This window comes from Tympanuchus pallidicinctus, unplaced genomic scaffold, assembly GCF_026119805.1.
Source record: "Tympanuchus pallidicinctus isolate F22 unplaced genomic scaffold, pur_lepc_1.0 scaffold61, whole genome shotgun sequence".
NCBI classification, from domain to species: Eukaryota; Metazoa; Chordata; class Aves; order Galliformes; family Phasianidae; genus Tympanuchus; species Tympanuchus pallidicinctus.
In genome coordinates this window covers 258,325-273,371 of record NW_026294782.1, presented here as the reverse complement: position 1 = coordinate 273,371, position 15,047 = coordinate 258,325, and the positions used below count along the sequence as shown (strand labels likewise).

At 69.0% G+C, this 15,047-nt stretch overlaps 4 protein-coding genes across 5 annotated transcripts; 1 reads left to right on the top strand and 3 right to left on the bottom strand.

Annotated features, from left to right (window-relative positions):
• Positions 1–427: 427 nt before the first annotated feature.
• SEMA6C (semaphorin 6C) lies at positions 428–5,944 on the bottom strand. Of its 2 annotated transcripts, XM_052665053.1 has the most exons (17): positions 5,770–5,944; positions 5,573–5,687; positions 5,264–5,321; positions 5,020–5,076; positions 4,708–4,809; positions 4,472–4,562; positions 4,241–4,357; positions 4,078–4,166; positions 3,640–3,857; positions 3,118–3,249; positions 2,833–2,988; positions 2,517–2,750; positions 2,156–2,293; positions 2,013–2,090; positions 1,825–1,880; positions 1,517–1,567; positions 428–1,186 (listed from the first exon to the last, which is right to left on the bottom strand). In XM_052665053.1, exons 1-17 carry the CDS (start codon positions 5,885–5,887, stop codon positions 534–536), a joined length of 2,463 nt encoding a protein of 820 aa, XP_052521013.1. In that variant the 5' UTR covers positions 5,888–5,944; the 3' UTR covers positions 428–533. The 2 variants fall into 2 exon arrangements, with proteins under 2 accessions (XP_052521013.1, XP_052521014.1); XM_052665054.1 differs by lacking the exon at positions 2,156–2,293 and having other exon boundaries at positions 5,770–5,943.
• A 955-nt stretch (positions 5,945–6,899) lies between these two features.
• On the bottom strand, positions 6,900–8,470 carry LYSMD1 (LysM domain containing 1). The gene is made up of 3 exons (XM_052665112.1): positions 8,341–8,470; positions 7,777–8,033; positions 6,900–7,339 (listed from the first exon to the last, which is right to left on the bottom strand). Exons 1-3 carry the CDS (start codon positions 8,413–8,415, stop codon positions 7,204–7,206), a joined length of 468 nt encoding a protein of 155 aa, XP_052521072.1. The 5' UTR covers positions 8,416–8,470; the 3' UTR covers positions 6,900–7,203.
• A 108-nt stretch (positions 8,471–8,578) lies between these two features.
• SCNM1 (sodium channel modifier 1) lies at positions 8,579–11,235 on the top strand. The gene is made up of 8 exons (XM_052665111.1): positions 8,579–8,719; positions 8,826–8,896; positions 9,027–9,115; positions 9,197–9,282; positions 9,360–9,454; positions 9,535–9,671; positions 9,920–10,052; positions 10,133–11,235. The coding sequence occupies exons 1-8, from the start codon at positions 8,669–8,671 to the stop codon at positions 10,230–10,232; spliced, it is 762 nt and encodes a 253-aa protein (XP_052521071.1). The 5' UTR covers positions 8,579–8,668; the 3' UTR covers positions 10,233–11,235.
• Positions 11,232–14,846, bottom strand: TMOD4 (tropomodulin 4). Its single transcript, XM_052665110.1, has 10 exons — positions 14,708–14,846; positions 14,063–14,196; positions 13,815–13,971; positions 13,356–13,478; positions 12,969–13,058; positions 12,373–12,503; positions 11,936–12,043; positions 11,698–11,841; positions 11,456–11,600; positions 11,232–11,370 (listed from the first exon to the last, which is right to left on the bottom strand). Exons 2-10 carry the CDS (start codon positions 14,183–14,185, stop codon positions 11,348–11,350), a joined length of 1,044 nt encoding a protein of 347 aa, XP_052521070.1. The 5' UTR covers positions 14,186–14,196; positions 14,708–14,846; the 3' UTR covers positions 11,232–11,347.
• Between the last annotated feature and the right edge of the window lie 201 nt (positions 14,847–15,047).

The window sequence follows — 15,047 nt, the reverse complement described above, 5'->3', positions numbered from 1 at the left end:
CGCCCTGTGCCAGGCACGGCGCCTGGCGCCCCCGCTCAGGGGGTGGGGGTCGTGCCGCCCCCCCGCCCTCTGTGCATCTGTGCGGCCCCCCGGGGGGCAGCTCCCGCTCTGCGTATTTGGAAGCGTGGAGATGTCAACCTTGAGACGATTTTGGACTGCTTTGTACCCCCACCGGGAGCAGCTCCCTCTTCTGCCCCGACCTCCGTCCCCCTCGAGCACCCCCAGCCCCCGCCCCCATCCCCACGGCCCAGCGGAGCCACGCGGGCAGCAGAACGCACCGCTCGTCTCTTTAATTGCCCGACGCGGTTTTAATTGCCCTACACGGTAGGACAAGCCCAGCCCTGGGGCGCAGCCCCGCCCCCCGGGGGGTCCCACAGCGCTGAATAAATTAGGGGGAAAACATGAAAAACGGGGATGTGGGGGCACGAGGGACCCCAGCAGCGGGGGGCCGTAGGGACACTCGTCACCTGGGGGCGGTGGGAGAGCGGATACGGAGCCCCCGTGTCCCTGCGGCGCGGGGGACCCGCAGGGGCTCAGGGCACCGGGGGGGGTTTGGGCGGCAGGGGGGGCTTCACGGAGAGCGAGCGCTGCAGGGGAACGGCGTGGGGAGCCCACGGCGGGGCCCCCCCCGGAGCCCCCAGGGAGTGCATGCGGATGAGGCCGCGCGCCGCGCCGGCTGCTCTCGCTGCCCCCTCCAGGGAGTGTCTCTGTGCCAGCGGCCGGCGGGGCGGCGGGGGGCTGTCGGGGGGCACGTCGAGGCGCCGCGGGGCTCCGTCCCACGGGGCCAACGAAGCGGAACCCGGCTGCACCCGGTTGGCCACGGGGCCGGGGGGGGGCAGCGACCGCCCTGCGGCTCCCGAGCCCTCTGGGATGGCTCTGAGCGGGGGTCCCGGGCCGGGGGGCTGCGGGGCGCTGAGCCCGTGGGGCGTCCTGGTGGGGGGCTCCGGGCTGGGCGGCTCGGGGTGGGGGTCCGGGGCCCCGTCGTGGGGGGGCAGCGGGGGGTAGAGGCGCGGGGCGGGCGAGGGGTGCGGGCTGGGGGGCTCGGGGGCGCCTTTGGGTGCTGCCGGTCGGCGGGTACAGGCGGCTCCCAGTCCTGCCACCAGCGCTCCCAGCACGAAGGCGCCCAGCACGCAGCCCACCAGCACCGGCACCGGCACCGCCGCCTCCCGCACCGCTCCGCGGACCCCTGCAGGCAGCACCAAAGGTGGCACCGCGTCCCTCCTGCCACTCCTCCCCCGTCCCGTCCCCCTCCGTGGTCCTTCAGGTCCTTCTCCCCCTCCCGGGTCCCTCTGTCCCTGCGTCCCTCCTGTCCCCAAGGCCCCTCCATTGTCCCCACATCCCCCCTGTCTCATCCCCAGCCCATGGTCCTCGGGGTCCTCCCCCCATCCTTTGGGTCCCATTCCCTCCCCGTGCCCCTTCCCCGCCCCACAGCCCCCTCCTGGTCCGTGTGTCCCCTCCCAGATTCAGGGTCCCCCCCAGGACTGTCCCAGCTGGGGGAAGCGTGGGTGTCACTCACCGTGGGCCACGTCCCCATTGTCCCCATCCCTGTCCCCTGCAGATGCTGCACCTGGGAGAGCAGAGCGGGGTCGAGTCTGGGACCACCCATGTCCCCCTCCCAGTGTATCCCAAAGGTCCCCCTGGTGTCACCCGCGGTGCCCAAGGGCCCCGGATGTCTCCCAACGCCCCCAATATTCCCCACATCTCCCAGTGTCCCCAAATATTCCTCTGTGCCCCCACCCCCCCACTCTCCCCAGCCGCCCCCCTTGATGCCATCTGCATTCCCCCCAGACCCCACATCCCCAGATGTCCCTGCTGTCCCCTCACCTGGGCAGGTCCCCGTCAGCCCGCTGGACCCCTCCACGTCCTGCTCAAAGCCATCCCTGGGAACACAGTGGGGACACAATGGGGACACATTGGTCCCCCACCCCCCGGGGATGGGACGCCCAAGAATTGGGGTCACCTCTGCCCCACTGCAGCCCCACACCGCACTGGGGAGGAGGGGACACACTCACGGGAGGTCCTTAGAGAAGGGGACGCAGCCCCCGGGGGGCAGCCAGACGCAGTAGGGGTCCCGCGCCGCCAGGCAGCTCCTGTGTGGGGTCAGCACTCAGCGTGGGGCCGCCGGGGGTCCCCCGTGCCCCCCGTGTCCCCATACCGGCGGCACTGCCCGTGCCGGGCGCAGCGGCTCAGGGGCAGTCGCACGATGCAGCCTGAGAAGGCGACGATCAGCTCTCGGCCTTCGGGGTGCAGCTCCAACCCCAGCACCCGGCTGGCGCCGCGCGGCCCCCGGCACCTGCAGACCCCACAAGCCCTGCAGTGCCCAGAGGCGCCCCACAGCACCCACATGGCCCCATTACCCCCAGCAGTCCCACGTGGCACCCAACCATGGGCGCCCACCCAACGCCACCACACCCACCTGACCCCATGGCACCCACAAAGCCCCCATCAGCGCCCCCATGACCCCATGGCACCCACAAAGCCCCCATCAGCGCCCCCCATGACCCCATGGCACCCACCTCCCGGCCTCATACAGCCTGATCTCCTCCAGCAGCACCGCCTCAGTGCCACCATCCCCGTTGTTGTCCCCGTTTTCATCCCCGTGTCCCGCAGTGTCGCCGTGCTGCCCGTTGTCCCCGGGGCGTCGTGCAGCCGTCAGCACCTTCAGCACCCGCCCGTCCTCCGACCCCACAAACAGCACCGTCTGGTTCCCCCGCGGCCCCGCGCCCACGTCCACCGCCAGCTGCGTCAGCCTGCGTGCACCGAGGCGCTCGGCGTCCCTTTTTTGTGTCCCCAGGGCCGCCCCACGTGTCCCCCACCTCGCCGCCCCGTCACCTGGTGCCGGTTTGGGTGAAGAGCGGCCGTCCCCCTGCGGGCGCCACCGCCCCGTGCAGCAGCGGGTGCTCCTTGGCGAAGGACAGCGTCTCATCCGGAATGTCCCCAGAGGTGACGACGGCAGCGGCCGACCCCATCCCTGCACAGCAGCCGGGTCTGGGGACATCGGGCACACGAGGGGACGTGAGCGTGGGGACGCGGCTGCAGGAGGACGTGGGGACGGGGAGGTGGGGACGGGGAACACGGCTGCAGGGCAGTGGGACACGGCGAAGGGACACGGGGCACCTGGGCCGGGGCACGCGCTCCTCGGGCACTGGGGGCCACGGGGCCGCGGCTCCGCGGGGGTCGGCGAAGGGTCCCTCAAAGGCGCGCTCCACATCCGCCAGGTAGAAGGCGCAGACGGCCGAACCCGGGATGCTGCGGGGTGACGCGGGGCTCTGCCTGGGGACACCCGGCGGCCCCGACCTCCGAGTCCCCGTGTCCCCGCACGCAGCCATGTCACCACGTCTGCCCTCAGCCCACGCTCACGTCGCCTCTGTGCCCTTGGGCACCCGGCTCCCTGTTTCCCCATCTGCCTGTGCTCACGTCCCCGGTGTCCCCACGTTCCATGTTCCCAAAGTCATGTGCCTGTGTCCCCATGTCCCCATATACGCAAGTCCCCAATACCCCCTGTGTCACCAAGTCCCCAGTGTCCCATATCCCCGTGTCCCCAGTGTCCCATTTCCCAGTGTCCCCACAGTCACGTTCCTGTGTCCCAATGTCCCATGTCCCCACATCCCCGTCCTCACATCCCTGCTGTCCCCATACCTGTTGCGCTGCGTCCCAAACACCGCCAGCACCGCGGGCCGTCCGTGCAGAGTGTGGGGCGCGGTGACGGCCTCGAGGACATCGAAGTGGAAGGGGACGTCCCCAGGCACGGCGCACTGCAGCCGCTTCTTCAGGAACGACGTCCAGCGCCGCTCCAGGACCCGCGGGGAGCCGCCGGCGTCATTGCGGCACACGCGGCCCACGCGGGACACCGGCACCTGCGGCGGGAGCAGCGCCCCCAGCGGCGGGGGTGGGAGCTGCACTCGCTGCCATGGGAACAGCGCCCCAGGCGGTGGGGGTGGGAACGGCGGCACGGCAAGGGGCCGGGGTCAGGGTCGGGGTCAGGATTAGGGTCAGGGCCAGAGCTATGGGGTCAGCTTCAGTGTCTGGACTGGGGTCGGGGTTGCTCCCGTGGAGCCACAGTTATGGATGCCCCACCTTCCCCGGCAGCCCCAGCTCCGCCGCCATCTCCCGGAAGAAGAAATAGACGTGTGCTCCGTGGGGCATCGCGTGGACGAAGTGCGGCTCTGGGGACAGCGCGGCCATCAGCACCACTGCGCCCCAGCACCCGCAGTGCCCGCAGCCCGATGTCCCCACGCACCCCTCAACCAGCGGGAGCTGTACTTGATGCTGCGCAGCGCCGGGCCGCGCATGCTGCGGTAGATGACGGCATCGCTCGCCTGGAAGTCCGCCACGGTAGCAGAGTACAGACGGTCGTCTGTGGGGTCAGCACACGGGGATGGTGAGTCGGGCAGTCCAACACCGCCCCACATCCCCACAGCCCCGTATCTCCGCATCACCAACGCCCCTCTGTCCCCTCGGTGTCACCCACCGGCAAAAGTGGCTGCGATGCTCTGCCGTGCGTCGAAGGGGCAGCGAGCCTGTCCAGGCAGCTCCTCGCCCTCCTGCTGTAGGGTCAGCGCCTGCAGGACCCCATAGCGCCCCATGGGGTCTCACAGTGTCTAGCGGAGGTTCCATAGTGCCCTGATGGGGCTCCATCCCATACGGCCCCAATGGGGTCCATAGGGTGCAGTGGGGCCCCATTCTGCCCCACGGGTCCCCCCCCACCTGGTAGGTGCGGCACACGGGGCTGAAGGCGTTGGTCCCACAGACAAAGAGGGTCCGGGCATCACGGGGCAGCAGCACACGGATGTGGTTGTGGCAGCCGTCCTGTGGGGCAGCCCCATCACCTCCCCATCATCACCATCCCATCACCACACCATCACCTCCCCACCATCACCTCCCCACCATCACCCCACAGCCCCATACACCTCACCGCCCCACGCCCCCCATACTCACACTCCACTCAAACTCCACACACCATCACTCCCCCCACCCCCCCACATCCCCCACCCCCCCACCCCACACACTGCCCCCCACCTGCACCTCTCCCCGCACAGCACAGCCGGCTCTGTCCCGCGGTTCCCAGGTGACGCTCTGGGGGGGGGAACACAGTGGGTGGCACCGGACCCCTCTGCCCCCCTCGCCCCCCTTCCGACCCCCAACTGCCTCAGTCCCCCCAACCTCCACCCCCCCCGCCATTGCTCCCCCCTGCTCCACTCCCCCCACTGCCCATCACACCCCTCCTCCCCCCATGGCCCCCCGCCGCCCCCCGGCCCATTACCCGTTGTGGGTACAGCGCCCGCGGGTCCCCCCTCAGAGCAAAGGCGTAGAGATGGTCCCTGTGGGGCACAGTGGGGGACGTGTGGCCGTGCACCGCTGTGCAGCAGGGGCACGATGCACCGGAGCACACGAGTGTGCAACCAGACACAGCTTGGCACAGGCGTGTGCAAGCGACACAGCGAGGCGGCAGCGGTGAGCAGGGTGTGATGGCGCGTGCAAAGAAACGCACGGGAGCAAACACGCCTTGCACGAGCACACGGCCGGCTGCTCACACACGTGGTCACGCGCCTTGCACGCCTTGCACGCTCACCGCGCGGCCACCAGCAGCGTCCCGTTGAGGCGCAGCATCCGCTGGAAGCCGATCCCGAGCTCCGCGCTGCCGTTGTCCCCGCGGAGACCCCCGAAGCGCGGATAGACGGCGGTGGCTGCGGGGGGAGGGGAGGGGGGGGCGGGTGACCCCACGTCCCCATTGCGGCCCCTTTGCGGCCCCATCGAGTCCCCGCTCACCTGACAGCCCCACGGCGCTGCGCGGCTCGAGGTCCCGCGGGAAGCTGAGCGCCAGCGCTGCGGGACCCACGAGGACGAGGAGGGGGAAGGGGGGGGGGGCGGCAGCGCGGGGCGGCATCGCCGGGCGGCCCCAGAGAGGCACCGCAACGCGCTGTGCGGGGACAGCGTCAGACCCCCCCGAAACCCACCGCCCTACGGAGCCCCACGGGACCCTGTAGGATACACAGGACCCCGTAGGACCCGCCGCCCCTACAGCCCCACGGCACCCCATAGGACTCCACAACCTCATAGAACCCCAGAGGACCCACAGCCCCCAAAGCCCCGCAGGACCCCATGGGATCCCATAACCCCATAGGACCTCACAGGACCCTTAATTCCCAGTCCCACAGGACCTCATAGGATCCCATAACTCCATAACCCCACAGGACCCATAGGACTCTGTCACTCCACAGCACCTCATAACCCCGTAACCCCACAAGACCCCAAAGGACCCCGTTACCACAAGGACCCCATAGGACCCGCTGTCCCGCCGCCCCGTACCGCTGAGCGCCGCGACCCGAGCGCTCCCGCAGCGGCTCCGCCCCGGAACGGGGCCGGATTCGGACGGGACGGCGTGGGCCGGGGGGGTGGAGGGATGGGAGGGGTTGCGGACACCCGTGGGCGCCCCACGCGCGGAGGGGACGCGGAGATTTCAGGGGAATTTGAGTTGTGGGGTTTGTTTTTGTGGGGGGGGGGGGGCGCTGTGTCACCGCGCTGCGCGTCCCCTCCGACTCCCTCCCCCCCTCCCGCGGCGCTATAATTAGCGCTAATCGCCGTAATGAGCTGAGCCCCGCCATCCCGCGTGTGCGCGCACGTGGGCTCCTCTCGCGGCTCCGCAGCGCCCACGCGGGGACGCGGCCATACGGCCCCATTGCTGCCCCATTGCTGCCCCCACTTCCCGTGTCCCCATCGGTGTCCCCAGCCCCACCCCATTTCCCTTCTCTTCGCCCCCCCACGCGTGTCCCTATGGGGTCCCCCCGCATTGAAGGCACACGGCGACCTCTGGCGGCCCGCAGGGTCCAATAGGGCCGGCGCCCACATCCCGCAGCCGGGATGGCGACCCCGCGGCCGTGACAGCGGTGTCCCAGACGCACGGTGCTCCCTTTTATTTACACATTGCAGGGTGGGAAACCCACGGGTGACCGACCCGCACCCCCACAACACCCCCAAAGGCAAAGACCCCAAAAGGCAAAGCCTTATAAATAAATAGGATCAGAGGGAAATCGTCACCGGGTGAACCCCATCCCAGTGCGAGGGGGAGGCTCCAGTCCACGGGTTTGGCCGACCCCAAAGTGGGGCACGACCCGGCGGAAGCCCCCCCACATCCCATCCCCACAGTCACGGTGTCCCCATGGCCGTAATGAGGTCCCCACGGCCGCGGCGATGTCCCCACGGTCACAGTGTGAAGATCTCATCCTCGGTGTCACGCAGTGCAGCTGCTCGCCGTGTCCGGGTGAGGGGCTGAGCGCCGAGCTGGGGACCCCGCAGGGACGGCCCTGGGGGGGGGAGCGGGACGGCGGCCTCGGGGACACTGCAGGGACGTGGGGAGGGCAGTGAGCGGTGACCCCAAACCCCGTAGGAAGGTGTTGATGTGATGCAAGGGTGGTGCTGAGCAGTAACCCCATAACCAAACCCCATAGCAGTGTGGGTTGGTGTGAGGTGGGGGACACAGAGGTGGTGGCAGTGAGTGGTGACCCCAGAGCCAAACCCCACAGGAAGCTGACAGTGGGACGAGGGCACAGGAGAGGGGTGACGGTGGACACAGGGGCTGGCAGTGAGCAGTAATCCCACAACCAAACACCATAGAAAGGTGATGGTGTGGGGCAGGGGATACGGGGTGGTGCTGAGCAGTAACCCCATAACCAAACCCCACAGCAGAGTAGGTTGGGGGACGCGGGGTGGCAGCGAGCGGTGACCCCATAACCGAAGCCCATAGGGAGGTGGCAGTGGGGGGGGGTGGGCGCTCACCCCGCACGCAGCCGCTGCTCCACCACCGCTGCTTTGGAGCGGCCGATGTCGGCGTCCAGGCGGCGCAGGAAGTCGCTGGCTGTGAGGTCGGGGTGCGGCGTGGAGGCGGGGGTGGTGGGGGTGGGGGTTGTGGGGTCCGACGGCGCCGACCCCATGGGAGCCTCACTGGGGCACCCCGGGGGGGGGATGAGGAGGGTGGGCTTCAGGAAAATGGTGTCCGACGTGTAGAGGCGGTTGGCGCGTTTGATCTGCTCCATCTGCGGGATAGAAATGGGGGTGGGGTGGGATAAAGGGTGGAATACGGACGGGAATGGGAAAAGCATTGGGATGGGAACAGGGATGGGATGCGATGGGAGGGGGCGGGATGGCAGAGAGACGGGAGGAGAGGATGGGGATGGAGACAGTAGGAAAGGGATGAGGATGGGGACAGGGGCAGCGGTGTGTGCGGGGTGGGATGGGGGCGGGACAGGACCAGGGCCGGGGCGCGATGGGGACGGCGGTGACGGCGCGGTGCCCGCTGGGGGCTCAGCCCGCTGCCCCTCCCCCCCCCCCCCCCGTGCTCACCGTCACGCCGTAGCGCAGCGCCAGTCCCGGCAAGGTGTCCCCGGGCCCCACGCGGTGCTCCCGACCCCCCGCCATAGCGGGGCGCCCCGCCGCTCCCCGACCCCGCTCGGGCCCGGCGCGGAGGCCGCTGGGAGCCGTAGTCCCGCGTCCTTCGGATTCCATGGCGGAAGCGCTTCGGAGAACTACAACTCCCGTCGTGCCCCGCGGCTACGCGGCGCCTCTCTCCCCATTGGTCAGCGTGCGCGCGCGAGGCGCGACGGGACGGAGGACCCGGAAGCGGACGGTGGGCGCTCCCCATGGCGACGGCGGAGCGGCGCCGGGTTCCGCCATGTCCTTCAAGCGGGATGGGGACGACGCGGGGCAGCTGGCGGTGCTGCAGGTGAGCCTCGGCCAGTCGGCGGCTCCTCTCCGGTCCTCTTTGGCGGACGGGGGTTGGGGGCGGTGAGGCGGGGTCGCCCTGACGGCGCCTCGTCGTCCCCTCGCAGCGGAGACGCGTGGCGGAGCTCTTGGCCAATTACATCCCGGAGGACGAAGCGCTGCTGCTGAGGAGCGGGAGGTGAACGGCGGCGAACACAACGGGGGGGTCCGGGCGGGGAACCCGCGGCGCAGGAGGGGCGCGGAGCCGTCGGAGGGCTCGGAGATGCGCTCCGGGGGGCTCCAGCCGCTCTGTGGTTCATCCCGCGCAGATACGCCTGCACGGTGTGCCCGCACCGCCCCGTCTTCGACACGCTGGAGGTGCTGGCGGTGCACCGGGCCGGCAGGAAGCACGTGGGCAGTGAGTGCGGGGCTGTGAGGGGCGCAGCGCTGGGGGGGGCCGTGCCGAGCTCCTCCACACCGCCCCTCTTCTCCCTTCCAGACCTCCGGCGCTGCTACGGCGGCAGCCGCACGCAGGAAGCGGCGGTGCGGGAGCGGCAGTGCCGGGAGGCGGCGCTGGGCACTGAGGTGGGAGCGGAGCCCCCTCCCCTTCCCCGTCCCACAAAGGGCGGCTCTGAGCTCTGCCCCTTCCCCCCCTCCCGCAGGGCTCCCCGGCCCCTCTGCTGCTCAGGACGAGGCGGATCGCGCAGAGCGCGCTGCTGAAGGCAGCTCCGTACAGCAGCTGCTGCAGGAGGACGGGGTGAGGATTCGGCTCCGCTGCTGCGGTGCAGGGAGAGCCTCCATCCCACCACCCCCCAGCCCTGATGGTGTCCCCTGCAGGGCGGATGGAAGCGGTGTGAGAGCAGGAAGGACCCGAATGGGGCCGAGCGCTGCCCCCACAGCTGTGAAGGAGCGCAGAGATGCGGTGGAGGCCACTGCTGCAGTGCTGCTGCCCGGGCGCTGCGGTGGGAGAGGAGGTGAGTGCTGACAGCTGAGTTGGGCCCCGTGCTGCCAGAAAGACGGGGGGGGGGGGGGCTGGAGCACGTGTGGAGGAGGGAGGGGAGCCGTGGGGGTCTGAGCACAGTGCTGTGGGATGGGGTTGGCCTGCCTGGAGCAGAGGAGCTGTGAGGCCTGATGAGATGCTGCCCTGCAGGATGTGGTGCAGTGGGATTGGACTTCTCCAGCCTCTGTGATTCTCTGATTCTTTCCATTCCCCACTCCGCAGAGGCAGCAGTGGATTCCACCGACACCCAGCAGGGCAGTTTGAGGGGGGCTCAGCCATCGCCACCCCCCAGTCAGCCCTCAGCTGTCAGCCCCGCGCGGCGCCAGGAGCTGCAGCGATACCTACAGCTGCGGAGGTGAGCGGGGCCTGGCGGTGTGGGACCCCCCCTTCGCTGCCCTTTGCTCAGCCCCCCTCTGTCTGTCTGTCCGTCTGCAGCGCCGGATGGATCCAGGACCCCTCTGGGAAGTGGGTGAAGGATGAGAACGCCGAGTTTGACTCCGATGAGGAGGAGCCCCCCGCGCTGCTGCCCACCTGAGGTGCCCATCCTCCAGGGCTGCCCCCAGCCCCACTGCTGTGGGAATGGGGCAGCTGGAGACGAAGGGCTGTGCGGGTCCTGTGGAAATACAGCCTGGTGCTGCAGGGATCCGGCATCGCGGGTCCCCTTGTTTTGTGCTCACAGTGCCCCTTTTTGGGGCTGTTCCTGTCGCAGTGCTCTGATCTCGCTGTGGGCTCTGGGCTGTCCCCAGCTGTCCCTGCCCAGGTCACGCTCAGCACGGTGCACACGCAGCTGCCCAGGGGGTCACGGCCTTTAGGGGCGGCAGCGTTGGGCTCCCCCTCCTCGTAGCCCAGCAGCTGTCCCTGCGGTCGGCGCAGCGCCCGGCCACGTCACCCCACCTCCCCGCATCAGCCTGCGGGTCCCGTGGGTGCTCCCACCTCAGGGCGCAGCCCCACGCCCTGCCAGCTCCCAAACCTCCACCCACAGCCTGCGGAGAGACCCCTCCCCGGCCCGTATGCGCCGTGGGCCCCAGAGCTCTTGTGTGGGGTGGGGGGGTGGGGGCTCCCTGGCAGCGCTGCCCCGGCTGATGTTACACCTGGGCGCTGGGATTTACCCGCTTGCTCAGCTCGGGGCCATAAATAGTTGTTGGGATGGGCGCCAGCTCTGCAGTGGGTGCCAGCAGCGACCCGGCACCGGGCTGGGGGGGCTCTTCCCAGAGCCCTGCAGACCCCCACCCTCCCCACAGCCCCACAGTGCCACCTGCTATGGGCCCTGGGTGCCCGGCTCTGAGACCCATGGTTGCCCACCTCCCTGCTGGGGGTGCCTCGCTTCCCTCCCCCCCCAAAATCTTGGCATTGCTCTGGGCCCTGTAACCCAATCCCTTGGGTATAAATACCCCAACCGTGCAGCTCGCTGCTTCCTGAGGGGATCCAGAGGTCTGGCTGGGCCCCTTAACGAGCCCTTCGTTAATGGTTCAAGGTAATTGGGGCCCTCTGGGTCTGAAGCTGTGAAAGAGGGCATTACACTCCACAAGCCAGCTCCAGCCCTGCGTCTCCGTCCTCTTTATTTACAGCGGATTCGGCCCCAGGGAGCCCAGAGCAGAGCCCACAGGCGAGCCGAGCTCCAGGCTGCAGCGGGGCCGTGGCGGGGGGCGCTCAGGTTTTCTTCTGCTTGCGACCTGGGGCAGGGGAGAGGCAGGTCAGGTCCTCAGATCCCACCAGCCCCCCGGTTTCCCCCCGTTCCCCCTGGGGGGGGGCACTCACGGAGCTCGTTGTTGCGGGTGATGGCGATGGCGGCGCGGGCGCGGGGGCCTTGCTGTGTGAAGTGGTACCCAAAGCGCACGACGGAGGGGCACTGCTCCAGCATCGTCGCCATCTCCATCTCCACCGTGTCCCCCAGGCGCTGGCACTGCAGGGCAGCGGTGCCGTGGGGCGAGGTGGGATTTGGGGACCCCCCAGCCTGACCCCCCCAGCCCCTCCCGGTCCCTGTGGCTGCCCGTTCTCACCTGGTTGTCCACCTTGAGCTCGCTCAGGGTGCTGTTCTGGTACATGGCCTTGATGATGCTCATCATGCCGGCGCTGGTGATGAAGTTGGACTCAATGTTGAGGCTCTGCAGCGTTTTGTTCTCTGCCAGCATCTCGGCCACGGCCTGCAGGATGCCGGTGTCACCCCGGGGTGCCACCTCACCTCCCCAGGGCTGCCTTCCCTCTCTGGGGGTGGGGGGGATGTGGGGAGGGACTCACGGTGGCCACGGGGTCGTTGCTGCGCGTCGCCACCAGGCTGAGCTTCTTGACGTGGGTGTTGGTTTTCATGGCCTCACAGATGGCCTTCAGCGTGGAGATGGGAATGTCCTGCAGCGAGGGGACGTGGCTGTCACCGAGGGGTGGGGACGGCCCCGCAGTGGTGCAGAGTGTCACCAAGGGGCTGCAGGGGTCGGGATGTGGCCAGGGGCACCGCCGTCCCCGAGAGCACGCAGGCTGTCACCAAAGGGTTGCAGGTGGCACCACAGGATGTCACCAAGGGGATGTAGGCATTGTCAGGGGGACGCGGCACTCCAGAGACCCCTTGGGCTCAGGACGAGCACCCGAGGTCAGCACAGGACATGGAGCAGCACAGAGCAGCATGGAGCAGCATGGAGCAGCACACTGGGGGCAGCGCCGGCCCAGGCTGCGCCCCTCACCTTGATGTTGTTGAGGTTGACGTCCTCCAGCGCGCTGTCGTTGGCCTGGATCTGCCGCAGGGTCTCCTCCACGTTGGTGGGGTTTGGGGGCTCATCTGGCACTGGTTTGTACTTATCTGGTTTCACCACGCCTGGGCACGGGGGGGGACATGGGGATGTGGTTTGTGGGTTTGGTGGGGGCGGTGATCTGGGTCATCTTTTCCAACCCTTCTGATTTTGTGACCCCATCGTTCTTTGAGCGGGGGGGATGGGTTGGGGTCGGCCTGGATGGCCTTAGAGATCTTTTCCAACCTTAATGGTTCTGTGATCCAATTTAGGGACACGGTTGGTGGGATGTTGGGGTCGGGTTGGGGTCGGACCAGGTGACTTGGGAGGTCTTTTCCAACCCCAATGATCCTTTAATTCAGTTGTGCACGGTGTGGATGGGTTGGGATCAGACTTGGTGATTGTGGAGACACTTTCCAGCCCCAATGATTCTGTAGCACACGGTGTGCACGACGGTGGGGTTCCCTCACCCCAATCCCACCACCGGCCCCACCACCCCTCGTGTTCTCCACATCCCCTCCTCCCCCATGTTGGCTGTGCGCAGCACTCACTGTTGATGCCCTCCGTGTTGGTGATGGTCCCACTGCAGATGGCGTCGTAGTACTGCTTGTTGCTCATCAGTGTGTACATCCCCAGGATGGCTGTCGGACACCCGTGGGGTCACCGCACACCCCAGACCCCCCTGCAGCCCCCGGGCAGCCGCAGCTCCATGGGGTGGGCAGGGGCCCAGGCTGAAAGCCGAGCGCAGGGCAGCGCCGCTGTTGGAGCCAGGGGCTGGCGGGGACCCAACGGCCACAGCATTGGGGGGCGGGGAAACGGGGGGACGCGGGTGTGACGTGGGATGGGGAGGACGGAGACGGGCGTGGGGCAGCGGTGTGGGGCAACAGCAGCTCTGTGCAGCGCAGCCCTTCGGCACGGCAGCCCCGTGCTGGACCCACCTGCGATGTCACACATCTCGGCATCGGTGGCGTTGGCCAACGCCTCCTCCAGCTCCGGCTCCAGCGTGATCTGCTCCTCGCGGGGGATCTCCCGTGTGGGGTTTTTGGGTACGAAGGGTTTCCCTGTACAGGGAGATGTGGGTCGCACCCCCCCATGGCCCCACAGCGGGGGGTGACACCAACCCCCCGACCTTGGCGACCGCCAGGCCAGGGAGGAGCACCCTGGGGGGGGGACATGTTTAGGGCTGGCAGCACTGGGGGTGGCATTGCCAGCACTGTGACATTGCTGGGGGGTGGCCATGCCCAGGGCTGGCGGGGGCCCAACTCGCCCGGGACATCTGAGCTGCTGGTGAGCTCTGTGCTGCCAAGCTAAATATACCTGGTGCTGCGGTGCCATGTCCCCCCACGACGTCCCCCCACGACGTCCCCCCACGACGTCCCCCCACGACGTCCCCCCACCTTTCTTCTCCCCAGTGAATGGCACCAGGTCCTCACGCTCCTTGGCCTCCAGCGCCTGCTTCTCCAGGTGCTGCAGCAGCGCCTCGCGGTCCAGCGGCCCCGTGGGGCTCTTGTGTGTCTGATCCCGCTGCCGCAGCCCCGCCGGCAGCAGCACGTTCTGGGGAAGCACCAGGGGACACCCATGGGTGCCACCGCTGCCCTGCCTGCCCGACCTCCCCCCCCCGTGCTGTGCCGACCCCCGGCCGCACCTCGGGGTCCATTTCCAGCAGCTCAGTGTCCAGCTGCTCCAGCTCCTCGGCTGACAGCTCCTGTAGGATCTTGTCCTCGTCGATGTCCCTGTATTTCTCCAGCTCTTGCCGGTAGGAAGTCATGGCTGCTGGATCTGGGGGGTGGGGGGGCACACAACGCTGATACCTCCAGCCCTCTGTGCCACAGCGGAGCCGTGGGGGTTACTGGGGGGCTGAGGGGGGTCCTGTCGGCTGGGCGCTGTGGGGCACCCCTGGGTCTTGGGCCTCGCTGTGGTGCTTTTGGGGAAAGTGAGTCACAGCTCAGCGCTGCTCCCCACGGCCCCACAGCCCTCCATAACCCCCCCTCCTGCACCCCACAGCCACCCGGGAGGAACCACAGAAGCACACTCAAGACGCGGAGCCCTGTGCCCCCCGAGGGACCCCCAAGGGATGGGGATTTGCCCCCCAACCCGCAGCTCTGAGGATGGGAAGGGGGCACTCAGGGGGACACTGGCAGCAACTCCAGCAGCGACCCGAGCTGACAGCCGCAGGAGAAACCCGATGGCGCCGCTCGGCACGGGGACCCCCAGCGGGACCCTGCGACCCCCCCCAAGGTGGCGTCCTTAGTGGGGCACCTCCACCCCCATCCCCCCTCCCAGGCCCTACCTGGCCGTCGGCCGGGGCTGTGGAGCCTGCCTGGGCTGCACCCGGTGCTGAGCCAAGGGCTCCGGCCGCGCAGGGCATGAGATCAGCGTTTTATTCTGCGAGCCGGCAGTGGGGAGGGGCGAGATCACATAACCCGCTGTTATCGAGCCCTGCCAGCGCCCCGCGCGGCTCCACCCCGGCACCCGCCGCCAGGAGCCCCCCCGGGCATCGGGGCTCACTGCTGCGTCCCTCCGCCCCATCGGGGGCAGGTTTGGGGTTGGTGGCGCGGGGGGAGCCTCTGCCACTGGGCTCCTGGGGCTGAGACCACCTGCCTGCTCCGCTCGCCTCCAGCCCCACTCAG

Bases quoted from the DNA above. Each gene is read 5' to 3' on its own strand.
- SEMA6C (XM_052665053.1), bottom strand. From the start codon at position 5,887: ATGCCGCCCCGCGCTGCCGCCCCCCCCCCCTTCCCCCTCCTCGTCCTC. The intron at 5,688-5,769 runs GTGAGCGGGGAC...CTCCCCCCGCAG, and splicing joins CAGCGCCGTGGGGCTGTCAG to CCACCGCCGTCTATCCGCGC. The intron at 2,751-2,832 runs GTGACGGGGCGG...CGGTGCACGCAG, and splicing joins TTCACCCAAACCGGCACCAG to GCTGACGCAGCTGGCGGTGG.
- LYSMD1 (XM_052665112.1), bottom strand. From the start codon at position 8,415: ATGGCGGGGGGTCGGGAGCACCGCGTGGGGCCCGGGGACACCTTGCCG. The intron at 8,034-8,340 runs GTGAGCACGGGG...TCTATCCCGCAG, and splicing joins CGCTGCGCTACGGCGTGACG to ATGGAGCAGATCAAACGCGC. The intron at 7,340-7,776 runs GTGAGCGCCCAC...ACGTCCCTGCAG, and splicing joins GAGCAGCGGCTGCGTGCGGG to TGTCCCCGAGGCCGCCGTCC.
- SCNM1 (XM_052665111.1), top strand. From the start codon at position 8,669: ATGTCCTTCAAGCGGGATGGGGACGACGCGGGGCAGCTGGCGGTGCTG. The intron at 9,116-9,196 runs GTGAGTGCGGGG...TCTCCCTTCCAG, and splicing joins CGGCAGGAAGCACGTGGGCA to ACCTCCGGCGCTGCTACGGC. The intron at 9,672-9,919 runs GTGAGTGCTGAC...CCCACTCCGCAG, and splicing joins GCGCTGCGGTGGGAGAGGAG to AGGCAGCAGTGGATTCCACC.
- TMOD4 (XM_052665110.1), bottom strand. From the start codon at position 14,185: ATGACTTCCTACCGGCAAGAGCTGGAGAAATACAGGGACATCGACGAG. The intron at 12,504-12,968 runs GTGAGTGCTGCG...CCCCGTGCCCAG, and splicing joins CAACACGGAGGGCATCAACA to GCGTGGTGAAACCAGATAAG. The intron at 12,044-12,372 runs GTGAGGGGCGCA...CCCTCGCTGCAG, and splicing joins TCAACCTCAACAACATCAAG to GACATTCCCATCTCCACGCT.